General features: G+C 33.2%; 1 protein-coding gene and 1 long non-coding RNA gene across 5 annotated transcripts in view; one reads left to right on the top strand and one right to left on the bottom strand.

The window, feature by feature from the left end:
• The window catches only part of LOC106881593 (protocadherin beta-15), a 363,194-nt gene that overhangs the window by 208,951 nt on the left and 139,243 nt on the right, over positions 1-15,000 (top strand). For all 4 annotated transcript variants that reach the window (XM_052973058.1, XM_052973057.1, XM_052973061.1 and 1 more), the window contains exon 2: positions 6,645-9,106. In XM_052973058.1, coding sequence (XP_052829018.1) covers positions 6,689-9,106 — 2,418 coding nt within the window. In that variant the 5' untranslated portion in view covers positions 6,645-6,688. The remainder of the gene's footprint in view (positions 1-6,644; positions 9,107-15,000) is intronic.
• The window catches only part of LOC128249440 (uncharacterized), a 347,579-nt gene that overhangs the window by 323,676 nt on the left and 8,903 nt on the right, over positions 1-15,000 (bottom strand). The window lies entirely within an intron of this gene.

Here is a 15,000-nt window from a genome sequence, read left to right as displayed (position 1 = left end):
TATTTTATATTTATTATTTATTTGTTTGTTTAATTTAAAATTCATGTCTAACATAAAACAAAACAAATATTGTTTTTTCTCATTTTTGAAGAAAGCGTCAATCACAATGTTAACTTCTAGTTAATTTCATGGAATATCATGATCCAACTCTTCTGTGTTTATTCCCATTCTTTAATGTTCTTCAGTAAGCATAAACACATAAAAAAAAAAGAAAAATCCCTAAAAAAATAATTAGAATCCATATTCTTTCTTACATGTTACCCATCCTTCCATCAAAATTATTTAAACAAATTCCTCAGTTTCCTTTACTTCTGGAATGTTCTCCCCCCACACCTTTATTTATTTATTTATTTATTTATTGATCTATTTAGTTTTTTATAATTAAAAACTTATTGTTTTCTTTTACAATTTTAATGTTAACATAAAGTAATACAAATAAAGGGTTGTTTCCTTTCCAAAGGAGGCGCCAAGCACAAAATATCGACCTCTACTTGATCAAATGGCATACCATCATATAACACTAGGGAGTTTATACATGATTGCATAATCTGTTAGACATAGTAGCTAATCTCTCTCAAATCATTTATATTCAACCATCTTATAAAAGAATAAAAGAGAAATGAAAAAAAATGCATAGCCATCACTCACAACTTAGTATGACTTGGTACTAAGGGATATGTTCATTTTTCGCTCACAGATTTTTTAATTATCTTATTTTTAACTAAATAGTTTAAAACTTCGTATACTGGTGTAATTTCTCACACTGAGCATGGTTTACTTTCAATGTTTTTAACAAAATTTTGTATTTTAGAAGTTATTTCATGTTAAAGTTGTCACATTTGGGTAATTTTAACCAATCAACAACGTGTATTCAGTTGAAGAAGGCAACTGTTGTTTACGATAGTAATCGAAAAGCAACAACTCCTGAGTCATACCACTTTTCTTCCTTTGTAGTCAGCACCATGCACTCCTTACTCTTTCCCTCTCTACTGGCAGACAGCCACTTCTACACTATCCGCTACCAACCAGTGAGCGAACTTGTTGTCACTGCCACTACAATTACTGCTGTATCTCTAACTACATGTTGGGCAAATGAATAAATATATGTAAATATTTCTTCCTACTTGGTGTTGATTCTTCAATGTTTACTGGTTACTTCGACACTAGAACCAAAGAAAAAAAGGCATGTAATATGCAACACAGGCAGTAAACAAAAATAAAATAGAACAGAATGGTGACATTTAGTAGAGATGACCCGGAAGTTGTTGCTCTTTGATTACTATTGCAAATAGCAATAACTTTCTTCAACTGAATACACGTCGTTGATTGGTTAAAATTACCCAAATACGACAACTTTAACACGAAATAACTTTTAAAATACGAAATTTTGTCAAAAATGTTGTCCTCATCTGGTACTTATTTTGCCAACCATGAAGGGACGAACAGCAAAGTTGACCATGGCAGAATTTGATCTCAGAGTGTAAAAAGCAGGAAGGAATGATGCTTAGCATTTTGCTTGACATGCTAACATGTTTGTTTTCAATTTTAATTTTATATAGCATAAAATAAGTATATTTTGGTTGCTTTTATTTAAAAAAAAAAAAAAACTAAAAGTTTTGATTTAAGTTTTTACTTTATTTTGGAATAAAAACAAAGAAGTATTCACAGTATGTAAAATAGCTTGTTAAGAAATCTGAAAGAAAATCTTTAATTGAAAGTATTGGCAGAGAAACCTTTAAATCATTAAGGTCAACATTTAATTAGAATAAAATCTATCTATTTATCTATCTATACAGCACCCCATGAACCAACTTACCAATTTACTAATCTTGCTCCACATTCACCTCTTCACCCACCCAACAATCAATATGTTTGCCTGTTTGTTTGCCTGTTTCTCTCTCCCCCTCTCTCTTTTCCCCTTTCTGGTGTTTGGCTGTTCTTCTTTAACCTTAGGCCAACCCTCATGTAGCAAACTTTTGCTCAAACAATTTCCAGTTATGACCACCCTCTGTCAATTTAGGGATTTGTCTAGAATAACATTATCATTATCTAATGTGTCCTTTTATTTAAAATGAAAGGATATAAACTGAAAGAGATTTAACTGGTTGAGCAACTATGTAGAGCTCCTTCATGGCTTCAAAGATGCGGTTGTTGTAGTGATTTAACCCATTCACCCCTGATAGAGAAGACCTACGGTCAAATGCATTCAGATCAGACCATTTTTTCTTTTTATCTTTTTGCTGACAGAAAGTATCTAGGACTACATTATTAAATGTGTTCTTCATTTGTAAAGATAAAAGGTTGTGATACAAAGGAGTTTTGTATCAAGCAACTAAGTAGAGGCTATTTCTTTGCTTTCCCCATAAAAATGTGAATGCCTTCTCCCTAATGTTGACGGTTAAGCAAACAAAAGGACATTGAGTTAAAAAGTTTATTCTACAAACACACAACAATGACACCAGTAGCATATTTGAACTCTCAATTCCTATGACAATGAGTCTTGAGTTTTATCCACATGAGCATGTTGTCTCTATGTGAAACCAATACTACATAAGAAATATGTTGAAACATATGAAAATATTTTAGATAATGTGAAGACACACATATTTCCACAGCACTGAATGCACCCAACATTAATCTGGCACTATCCTTCATAAAGATTATAGACATACTTACATGCATGTGTACATATATATGTATATTTCTATATGAGTTTATATATACATATGTACATATATATATATATATATATATATATATATATATATATATATATATATATATATATATATATGTATGTATATATATACATATAATTGCGCACACACACACATACACACATGTACACACACACACTTGCATATATACATATGCATATATACACACATACACACAAACGCATATACTCATATATATATATTGTGTTTATGCAGGTGTCTATATGTACACATATGCACACGTGTATGTATGCATATATACATACATGCATACACACACACATATATATATGTGTATAGATGTACATACATATATATAATTATACGCATGCAATTATAAATATTCAATTATATACACACACACATATTTATCTATCTGTCTATCTATAAGTGTGTGTGTATACATATGCATATACATGCATACATACATACATATACATATATATATATATATATGTACATATAGACCTATATCCTGCTGCGAAGTATATTCAGAAGTAATGAAATATTTTCTTTCTTTAAATCTTTGCCAACTAAATCACCACGGCTGGTGGGGGATAAGCCAGTAATGATAGATGAATTAAAGATTAAAACTTACAACGAATAGAAGAATGGAAGCTTAAATAACTCCTCCCTATGTTGATAATATGGAGATTAATCCTCTGTATAAAATTGCACATCATTGCATGATTTATGTCAAAGAACACAGCTAACATGTGACAGCAAAACCTAAGAACTAATGATAAGGATCTGGTGACTCTTAGAAATGTGATGGATTCTTTTGTTCCTTTATTTGTTTCTGTTACTGGACTATAGCCATGCTGGTGCACAATTCTGAATGGTTTAGTCAATCAAATCAATGTGCACTTATTTTAAGTCTGGTACTTACTCTTTAGTTAAATTTGCTGAAATTCCAAGTTACAGGGTTGTAAACAAACAAACATCAATAGTCAAGGTATGTGAGACAAACATAAAGCATACGCACTCACACACACACAAATGTATACATACATGCCTACATACACACACACACATATATATATATACACACACACACATGCAAATACATACATATATATATATGCATATGAAACAGGCTTCTGTGCAGCTTCCATCAACCAATTTCACCCACAAAGTATCTATCGGTTTGGTGTTATAATAGAAGATGCTTGCACAAAATGCCACACAATGGGTCTGAACTTGAGGCCATGAAATTACAAATGTATAGTCTATTGTTTGAAATTCATGATCTGACATGTAATATTGATTCCAAGTTTTGGCACAAGGCCACCTCTTTCCAGGAGGGGATAAGTTAAATCAACCCCAGTGCTCAACTAGTACTTATTTTATCAACATAGAATGTATAAAAGGCAAAGTCGACCTTGGTGGAATTTAAGATGTATGTAATATTATTGGGTGACAAGCAGCAAGATGGATTAAGGCAGTGAAGAGTACAATTTTCCAGATAATCCTGTTTACATCTAAAATGTTTTATAGGAATATATGCAAAGTTTAGGTTAGTTAAAATATGTTTCTGACATATTTCAACTGCTAAAAAGCAAATTCACTGCAGTTACCCTAGAGAAAATTTTCTCAAATGGTAAAAAGGTGTAAAATCACCATATCTGTTCAGTGTCGCTATCTATCATGATTCCTAGACATCAATGTTACTAGATCCTTGGCTTTTATCAATCAGAAATACCTAAGAGAGGTAACTCTGAACAGATCTTATAAAGCTATAGCTTTACCTAAAATACAGACAACAATGTTGACTGATTTGCACCAGCAGACCACCAATCAATCTCAGTACTTAACTAGTAGTATAATTTATCAGCTCTGGAAAAATGTAAGTCAATATTAACCTTAGCTTTCTATAATAATTCTATTCACATCTAGGATGCTTTAAAGAAATATTAAATCTACCCTTGTATTTGATTGGTACTTTATTTTATGAACGCTGAGAGAGTGAAAGACAAAGTTAGTTTTAGTCTTCTATAATAATTCTTTTCACTTCTAAGATTCTTCGAAGAAATATTAAAGCTAACCCTGTATTTGACTGGTATTTCATTTTATGAACACCAGGAAGGTGAAAGTGGAAGTTAGTTCTAGTCTTCTGTTATAATTCTGTTAATATATCAGATGCTTTAAAGGAATTATAAATTTGTCCCAGTACTTGACTGCTACTTAATTTCATCAAATCCAGGAAGATGAAAGGCAAAGTCTTAATCTTCAGTTACAATTCTACTCACAGTTAGAATGCTTTATCTAAATATTAAATCTATCTCAGTACTTGAGTGATACTTTATTTTATCAACCCTGAAAGGATGAAAGGCAAAAGTTGACCTTGATGGGATTTGAACCCAGGATGTAAAGAGCCAGAAGAAATACCACAAAGTATTCTTTTCCAATATTAGAGCAATTCATGTTATCTCTCTATTTTTCTCTTTCTGAGCATGTATATGTATATGTGTGTGTGTGTGTGTGTGTGCATAGATAGATAGACAGACAGAAAGATAGATAGATAGAAAGAAAGAAAGAGAGAGAAAAGTAGATAGATATATAGATAAACAGACATACACATATATAGATGTGTGTGTGCCTGTGTGTGTGTGTGTGTGTGTGTGTGTGTGCCTGTGTGTGTATGTTTGTGTGTGTATCTCTATAAAACTGTTACGTGACCAAAGCCAATTTGCTCTTTGTTCAAAGTTTTGGGCTTTTTTTGTTCTTTTTGCTGTTTGTGATTCTCAGTCTGTGACACTATCATTAAAGAAACTGTATCAGCAACAACATTTCCAAAACTCTTCTTGCCTTATAACAAGAAGCAGTTATTCTCTACTTTTCAAGAAGCAATCCTTCCTTCTCTCACTCTCTCTCTCTCATTCTTTTTTCACTTATTTTTCTTCTTTGTTTATTTCTCTTCTACTTTTCTTTCTTATTTTTCTTTCTTTACTTATTTACGTTTGTTCATTATTTGTGTATGTCTGTGTGCGTTTGTGTGTGTGTGCGAAGCTAAATATAATTTTAGCTTTTAAATAGAGTCTTTTTCATCCATTCTTTGTTTCTTTCACAACATTACATACAAAATAGAAAGAAAAAGATTATAATTAGTGGAACCAGACACAAAATTTTATTGGAAGTAGTTCCCCATAGTCATGGAGATAAAACAAGTAGATTGGTGCAGTACACATCAATACCCACCAGCTGGACCTCTCCAGTCTATGAGGGAGTCACATTAAAGCCAGTGAGGAGTTGCCTTGGTGGTCATGCAATTTGCTAGAAATCATTTGCTGAATTTCCCTCAAACTACACCTCCTCTACCATCTTATACTAGGAAACATTGGATAATGTTATCCAAGGTACCTTAGTTCAGGTGAAATTGAGTATTGTCATGTTTAGAATGGCCTTTTATAACTGCACTGGCTGCTGTCATGGTTGACCTGAGACTAACCATCAATAACACTTTCGAACCAAATTGTAACTGTAACTTTAACCTATTTTCCATTGTAAGCTATAGTTAGTTAAGAGGTAACCCAGCAGAAGACTATATTCTTATTAATATTTTATATAGCAATCAGTGAACTAGCACTCTTGGTCACATATATCAAATGAACTAGTCAATGATTCATTGTATTTATTATGTGGTATGAGTAATAAGGGTGTCTCAGTAACTCAGTGCAAAATATTAATATTGCAAAAGCCTTTATTCAAAGTACACTGGTCCTCTTATTTTTAAGAAATATTTTTGGTAGACACTTGTGATTTCCCTAATGGTTACATCTATTATAAGAGAAGTAATCATTTCTTCATATTTAGTGGGATAAGAAATCTGAATTTGAAATGGAATATTTTTGTTGTTGTTGTAGTCATTCTAAAAATTGTGACAGTTTTTATTCAGTTTGTAATCTTTTATTTTTAATTTTTTTTCAGAGTTTCTGTATCAGCTTACCTAACAGTAATTTGAAAAGAGAAAAATGCTGGTGGTTGTATGGTTGTTCCTGTCGCTTGTGGATAGATCATTTGGCATTGACCATATTTATCATATAGAAGAAGATCAGATCCCTGGAACATTTGTTGGAAACATTGCAGTAGATACACAAACCCTGGGTATTGTACCATTCCAGGAGAAGAATCTTATTTGGTTTAGCACACTCCAGCAAGATGCAACAACTAGTTCACAACGGTTCAATGTATCAGAGTCTGGGAAACTTTACACAACCAAAACATTGGATGCTGAAGCACTCTGTAAATATAACACAGAGTGCTTCCAGATGGTGGATGTTGCAGTCCGTAATAAAGAGTCCTTTGTAAAAATTCTTGAAATAAAAATAATCATAGAAGATGTTAATGACAATCAACCTGAGTTTCCTGAGAAACAAATCAATTTACAATTCTCTGAAACTGATGGGAAAGGAACAGCAAAGTTTATTCCTAATGCCATTGACAAAGATGTAGGTGTTTTAAATTCAAAAATATCTTACCACTTAAAAAAAAATCTAAATGATCCATTTATCTTATCTGTTTCTAAGAAGGTTGATGGCACAGATAGTCTGGAGTTAATTTTACAAGAGAAGTTAAATCGGGAAACAAATGAACATTACAAGGAACAAATTATTGCCAGAGATGAAGGATTTCCTACAAAACAAGGATTTTTAGAAATTAATATTGCAATTACAGATGTCAATGATAACTTACCAGTATTTAGTCAAAATCTCTATAATGTTTCTGTTAATAATGGTTTTGATAAGTCTAGACCAATTATTACTTTGTCAGCTACTGATCTTGATTCAGGTGACAATGGAAAAATCTCATATTTGTTCAGTTCCAAAACATCAGCTTTAGCAAGAACTTTCTTTAGACTGGACAAAGAAACAGGCGATATTTATATAAAAAAAGACACCACATCAGGTTCTAAAAATATGTTTAAGCTATTCGTGAAAGCTACCGATGGTGGAAATCCACCTTCGAGTTCAACAGCAGTGGTGTTGGTTTATATAAACAACAACCAAAATAATGCTCCAGTTATTGACTTGAACTTTATTTCAAAATCAGCTGAAAACAAAGTCGCAATTTCTGAAGGTGTTAAAATAGGCAGCTTTATTGCTTTCATGAAAATCACAGATAATGACATTGGAGAAAATGGAAATGTTAGCTGCGACCTCAATAATAATAGATTTCAGCTCAAGAGTTTGGGTCTAAAGAAGTACAAAGTGGTTGTAATGAAACAAATTGACAAAGAGAAGAGCAACCATGTTGATTTGGTTGTTACTTGTGAGGATCATGGATCACCACCTTTGAAAACTGTTAGAGAGTTCTCAATTCAAGTGCTTGATGTCAATGATGTACAACCACATTTCACCAAAGATACATTCAAATTTCTTACTTATGAAAATGAAGAACCCAATTTCCCTGTGGGCTATATTAATGCAACAGACCCTGATTTAGGGCTTGGAGGTCAGTTGACTTACTCTTTGATTGGTCACAGCAAAGGTCTCCTTCTTCCATTTGAAATATCTGACTTTGGATTCATTTCAACAACTCAGCCACTGGACAGGGAACAGCAAGAAGTTTTTAATTTCAAAGTTTTAGTCAAAGACAATGGTATACCTTCACTCAACAGTACAGCAGTTGTTGTTGTTGAAGTTATGGATAAAAATGACAATGCACCGTATTTTACGTTTCCCAGTGTTAACCCATTCAATCTAGATGTCCATTACCATCCACAGAGTAAGAGTGACATCACAACATTAAGAGCCTCTGATAGAGACAGTCATGTTAATTCCTTCCTTAGGTATGAAATACATGGAGGTAATGACAAACAATTATTTAAGGTTAACCCTTATACAGGAGTTTTATCTTTCTCTCGGACAGTTTACCAAAATGATGCTGGACCATATAATTTAGAATTAGCTGTCAAAGACAGTGGTACTCCAGTTCTATCAGCAACAACTACACTCTTCTTGACACTAACTGTTAGCAATACAACAGCCAGAATGTACATCTCTGAAGACACAGAGTCAGATAATAGAATACATATTAACTTGATGATTATTATAGTAGTAGCAGCTGTGATAGTTTCTGTTGCCATTGTAGTTTCAGTGACTGTATGCATTGTAAGAAGAAATCATAACAGAGATATTCTATATACCGATGGAATAGACCAAAGCAGTAAATTTATAGGTGATAGAGGAGAGTCTGAATATATGTGTCAACAAATGACACCACAAAATGACGGACAAGTCATAATGGTGACACATCCAGGAATTCACCCTGCAACTGTCTTAAGGAGGGACCCTCATTCAGATAATACCTGGAAAAGTTCATCTTTACGGCATCAACAGCAGCAGCAGCAGCAGCAACAACATCCAGACATAGGTCAAGGAACTTATCAGGTATTTATCTTTAAAGACATTCTTAAAAATAATAATAATAATAATCATATTTATTATTATCCTTACACAATAAGAAGAATATGATACAATTTGTAAAAGAGACTGAATCAGCTTATTGAAGTGAATGTTGAATGTTGAAATATTGTTCAATCCGATAAACAGAGTCAATCTTTACTTATTACAAATTGTATCGTACTCTTCTTATTGTGTATTTTGCCTTCATGCTCATGCAGAGTTATGTCAATCTTCATAAATAATAATAATAATAATATTAATAATAATAATAATAATAATAATAATAATTATTATTATTATTATGAAGGAATTCGTTTCTTTTTAAGTTTTATAACACACCAATATTAATTTTTCAATTGCATGGCATGTCACCTGAATGCATCTTTAGATGCAAAAAAATTTGTTTTCCATTGACAACTCAGACTGATATTTGGGTGCAGCTTGTACAAATTAAACCTGACAAAACACAATAATAATAATAATAATAATAATAATGATTTCAAATTTTAGTGCAGACAGGGCCAGCAGTTTTTTTTTGAGTGGAGGAAATCGATTACATCAGTCCCAGACTGGAACTTATTTTATTAACCCAAAAAGGAAGAAAGACAAAGTTGACCTCAGTGAAGTCTGAGTTCAGAATATAAAGACAGACAAAATGCTACTAAGCATTTTTTCCAGTGTGCAAACAGTTTTCCCAGCCCACAACTTTAACAATAATAATCATATAAAGCAAAAACAAAACAAAAGAAGCAACTATGTAGTTTTGGCATCTGCTTGTCAAAACGAATATTCAAGTTATTTGAAGTTTCTGTTATAACCAGTAATGCTTTCTTTGTGTTCTTTTTTTTTCCATTATTTTTAAGCATCAGGTACATCTTTTTACAAAGGCATATGGCCTAATAATTAGGGTATTTGTGGGCTCAGTTCTTGGACAAAGCAGCATGTTGTTCTTGAGGAAGGTGCTTTATTAGATATTGCTCCATCTGTAATGAATACCAGCCAAGATGCTGGAGCAACTCTCTCTCTCTCTCTCTCTCGCACACACATCAGTTGTCACATCCTGGATGTTCCAATGAATTGAGAGTGAGGCAGAGAAGGTGCCTGTTATTGCTCTCAATCATAGAGGCACCTAAAACAATTAACCCCCAGGTTAAACCAAGAAGGAGACAGGTGGATAATATCCAATTTCAGTTGGTCATGCTTGGGAAATAGTAAAGTGCAATGATATTTTGCTTCTGGTAGGACCTTTGAAGAAGATACCTAAGGACTTTACCTGCACAACCTTCCCAGACAGAGTGGGCAGAAAAACTGGGTGGATGGATGGATAGATAGGCAGAATAAAAAGGCAGCACATATGTTTCCTTCTAGGGTCTTAAGAAGAAGAGAGGAAGGTATCCTCAAAAGAGAGACTTAGCCATTATGCCTGCATCAGAATGGACTTTTATTACCCTTCTTTTATGAGAATATGAGAAACATTACGAAAATGTTTCTTTATTATAATTCCTGACATGGCGGACAAGAAAGGAAAGGTATAACTACCTTTATTGGAGCTCATGATTAAACTAATTACCATATACAGCTTGCAGAGTCCCATTTTTCCCTGTCTATCATGAATAATTGCAGTATGAATATTCAAACTGATGCTTCAGCCAGTGTGCTAAATAAAACACACGTTCGACCCTGCAGCATTTGCACCAACTACATCAGGCCTGCATATTATACTTTTACTTTATGGCCAGATCTAACTTCTCACACATACCCTATAATGTCATTCTAAAAATAAGCATTCACATCACTGAAATCTTGAAGCTTTGGGATAATGCCGGATTGATTAAAAACAAATTGAATAAATATGCTTTGCATTACATTTGGCAGAGTAATCTGAATGCTTAAGAGTTAATATTTGATAGTTGCAGGTAATTTTCAATTTCAAAAATGTTAAAAATGATTTCTGTTATTATAATTATCATCATCATTATAATCATCAACATTGTCATTATCATATTCATTGTTGTTGTTTGCTGTAAATGGTCATGTTTCACAGAGTTTTATTTAGAAGACATTTTCTTCCAGAGGGAAAATGAAAAAAAATTATTTTACCATAAAGAACTTTGAAACATTTCAGCATCTTTCCCATTACTCTGAAATAGAAAACCAAGGATTGTCTTAGACTTTATTCTATTTTTTATCCTTTACTTCTTTCAGTCTTTGAACTGCAGCCAAGCTGGGGCATGCTATAAAGGCTTTAGTCAAACAACTCAACAGCAGAAGTTTTTAGAAGTCAATTACTTATTCTATTGATTTCTTTTGTTGAGCTGCTAGGTAATAGGGACATAAACAAACCAATAGCAGTTGCCAAGTGGTGGTGGTGAGCATATACACAACACAAGCATATAGATAAATACATATACTTATATATATATATATATATACTGATATATATCTATAAATACATCTATATATAATATATATATATAGGTATACATGCTCACACACACACACACGACGGGCTTCTTTCAGTTTCCATCAAGCAAATCTGCCCACAAGGCTTTGGTTAGTAAGTAGGGCTATAGTAGAAGATGCTCTAGATGCTATGCAGTAAGATTGAACTCAGAACTATGTAGTTGGGGACCAACATCTTTACCACACAACCATGCTTTTTGTGAACATCCATTTTGGTTTATTTATTTGTGGAACCCCACTCTGGTGTAGTGGAATGATGAGCTAACCACAAAGATGGAAACAGTGAATATGCTCCAGAGTTTTTTAAAAATCACATAAATGGATTTAAAGATAGATGGAAAAAGTGACAAAAAAAAACAAACAAACAGAAAGAAACATACTAATAGCATAGCTGCAAACAAAAACTGAGACATACGTGATACTAACAAAATCATTACTAACAACAACAGTAGCTCATCTTTTGCAAATATTGCAAACCAAAAGAAACTGTTTGTTGATGTTAGTTCCAGGGAGAAAAGAAAGGAGCAAGGAAGACTTCCTTATTCAAAATATTAATCAGTAAAAGCAAAGTGAAAGATGACATATTTAAAAAGGAAGGCTGTATGGTAAGTAGCTTGCTTACCAACCACATGGTTCTGGGTTCAGTCCCACTGTGTGGCACCTTGGGAAAATGTCTTCTACTATAGCCTCGGGCCGACAAAAGCCTTGTGAGTGGATTTGGTAGATGGAAACTGAAAGAAGCCCATTGTATATATATATATATATATATATATATGTGTTTATGTGTCTGTGTTTGTCCCCACAACATCGCTTGACAACCAATGCTGGTGTGTTTACATCCCCGTCACTTAGTGGTTTGGCAAGAGAGACCAATAGAATAAGTACTAGGCTTACAAAGAATAAGTCCTGGGGTCGATTTGGTCGACTAAAGGTGGTGCTCCAGCATAGCCACAGTCAAATGACTGAAACAAATAAAAGAAAGAAAGAAAGAAAGAATACTTTTGAACGAGAAGAGGAAGCTCTGGCTGATGAGTGAACTCTAGTCAATGGGCATGGTATATGGAAGTACACACTTAGTTTTTCAAATCAGAGCTGAAGCAAGGAGATAGTGTGAACTGGTGACTAATTGGGGGTAAGAAATACAAAGGTCACAGCTAGATATCCTGGTAATGACATTGAATCATGCTGGTCATTAGCTTTGTGATATAGTCAGGTGATGATACGGGGGTGGCCAAGAATGATATATGGTAAGATGGGGGTCAGTATTATAATCCAGGTCCTGATGACCACAGAAGACCATAAAATAATCCTGGATCTCCATCCCATTGAGTGAAGGACATGTTAATTAGGCTGTTGGGGCTGGGCTAAAGGTACAGTTTTTATATGTGTGAGAGTAAAGGGTCTTCTGTCCTAAAGAAGAAAAAAGAACAAGAGCAGCAGACAACAGTAAAAACAGCAATCCTAAGAGATGAAGGCCATGGATGCTGATATTGCCGTTTATAAAGCACTGCTAATTGCAGTTCCAAGTATAGCTCAAGTGGAAGGAAATGACACTGCCTCATCCTCAGTATCATCAGCATCCAGGGCTACTACTGTGATAGGACACTGAAAAGCTAAGTAGTTTTCTCTTTCAGCAGAGGAGTGATCAGAGGCTGCAAGCAGCAGTGTTCTACTACATTGTTGTGGCGGAAAACTGCAGGGGATAGTCAGAATCAACACCAAAAATCTAACATAAATGCTGAATCAGCACAAGAGAAAGTGTGGAATATTTTGTTGATTTTTACAGAGAAAACATAAAATTGAGAGGCTGTTGGTAAAATTAACACAGCAAGTCTACATATGACAAATGAACCAGTTCTCAGGGGTTACGAGAGACTTCACAGTTTCCTAAACTTTAAGATGCTCACAGATAAATTTGGAGGAGTCAGTTCACAGAAGGTGATCAGAGCAGGAGATGGTCAGAATCACAAAGATGTCTTAATCCTACTGAAGTGTGGTAGCTCCTTACCCTTTATATGGGATAGGCTGCCCTTATGTGAAAACATCTCATTTGCCACATTTTTAACCAGATTTGATATAGTGTATCACATTCCCTACACCCATCCTCCCATTTAAAATATGTATGTGTACATCCTCACCCACTTTGTAACTGTTTTTGTATAATACATTCTGTATTGCATATACAGACCCCTAAGGCCTAATCACTGTTATTATTATTATTATCATTATTATTAATAATGCTAATAATAAAAATAAAAACAACAACAATGTGCCATGGTGTTACTGTTTTGCATTTTGCCTCCACTTAATAATTACCAGCTAATGTATTCCTATCTTTATCTTTCAAAAAATGCTCGCTCTTAACAGCTGCAGCAGACAGGTGATTTCATTTTTCAGTTGTGTGTGCAATTTCCATAAAAGTGGCGACACTTTTTGGGGAAGAAATTGACACCATATTCCATTTTTTCATTCTTTTATTTTTCTAAAAAATTTTATTTCTTTATCTTATACTTTATATATTTATTGCTTTGTTTTGTTTCTTTCACAAGCATTAAAAATGTTGAGATTTGGAAGATAGCAATATCCATTTATAGCAGGCCAAATGTTAACAGTTTTCTTCAGTGTCCTGAACAACCAAATCCTTAATAATAATGATAATAATAATGACGACAACAACAACAACAACAATAATAATAATAATAATAATAATAATCAATTTGTGTAATGTATATATTTTTTCACTGTTTCATTTTGTTATTTCTCCTTTTACTTAAAATTTTCATTTTTTTGCATTTCAGTCTTTCTTTTTGACTGATTTAAATTTGAAATGGTAAAAAAAAAGAAGAAAAAAAATTTTAAATTGAAGAATGAAAATTGAAATAAAAATTGTATTAAAAGACCTGCTGTCACCACTTTAGTTTCACCACTTAAAGCTATGTCAGGAACAAAATATTGTTTTAGGGAATAAAATTGATATCTTTCAAAACAATTATTACAAAGCCAATACTTTCTTTTTTTTTTTTTTGGCTTTCTTTCAACTTTTTAAAGAGCAATTATTATAGTTGATTGAATATATTACTGATACCTATTCAAGCTAACACTGGGCCCTTAATTTGATGGTTATTTGCCTTGTTAGAAATAGCAACTAATTTCCCTCTAAATTATACTGCTGTTTAAGAGAAAGGACACATTAGATTATGTAATCCTAAATATACAATATCAGTAAAAAAAAAAGACAGGATGTATATGTATGTGTGTGAGTGTATATATATCTGTGTGTGTATGCATATATCTATATTTACCTACATATACATATGTGTATGCATATATATATCCAAGTATATACATATGTATATTTACATAAACATGTGTGTGTGTCTCTCTCTCTCTCTCTCTCTCTCTCTCTCTCTATATAT

This window comes from Octopus bimaculoides, chromosome 14 (assembly GCF_001194135.2).
Source record: "Octopus bimaculoides isolate UCB-OBI-ISO-001 chromosome 14, ASM119413v2, whole genome shotgun sequence".
Lineage (NCBI taxonomy): Eukaryota > Metazoa > Mollusca > Cephalopoda > Octopoda > Octopodidae > Octopus > Octopus bimaculoides.
Note: the sequence above shows the minus strand (reverse complement) of the source record. Positions and strands in the feature narration are given on the sequence as shown.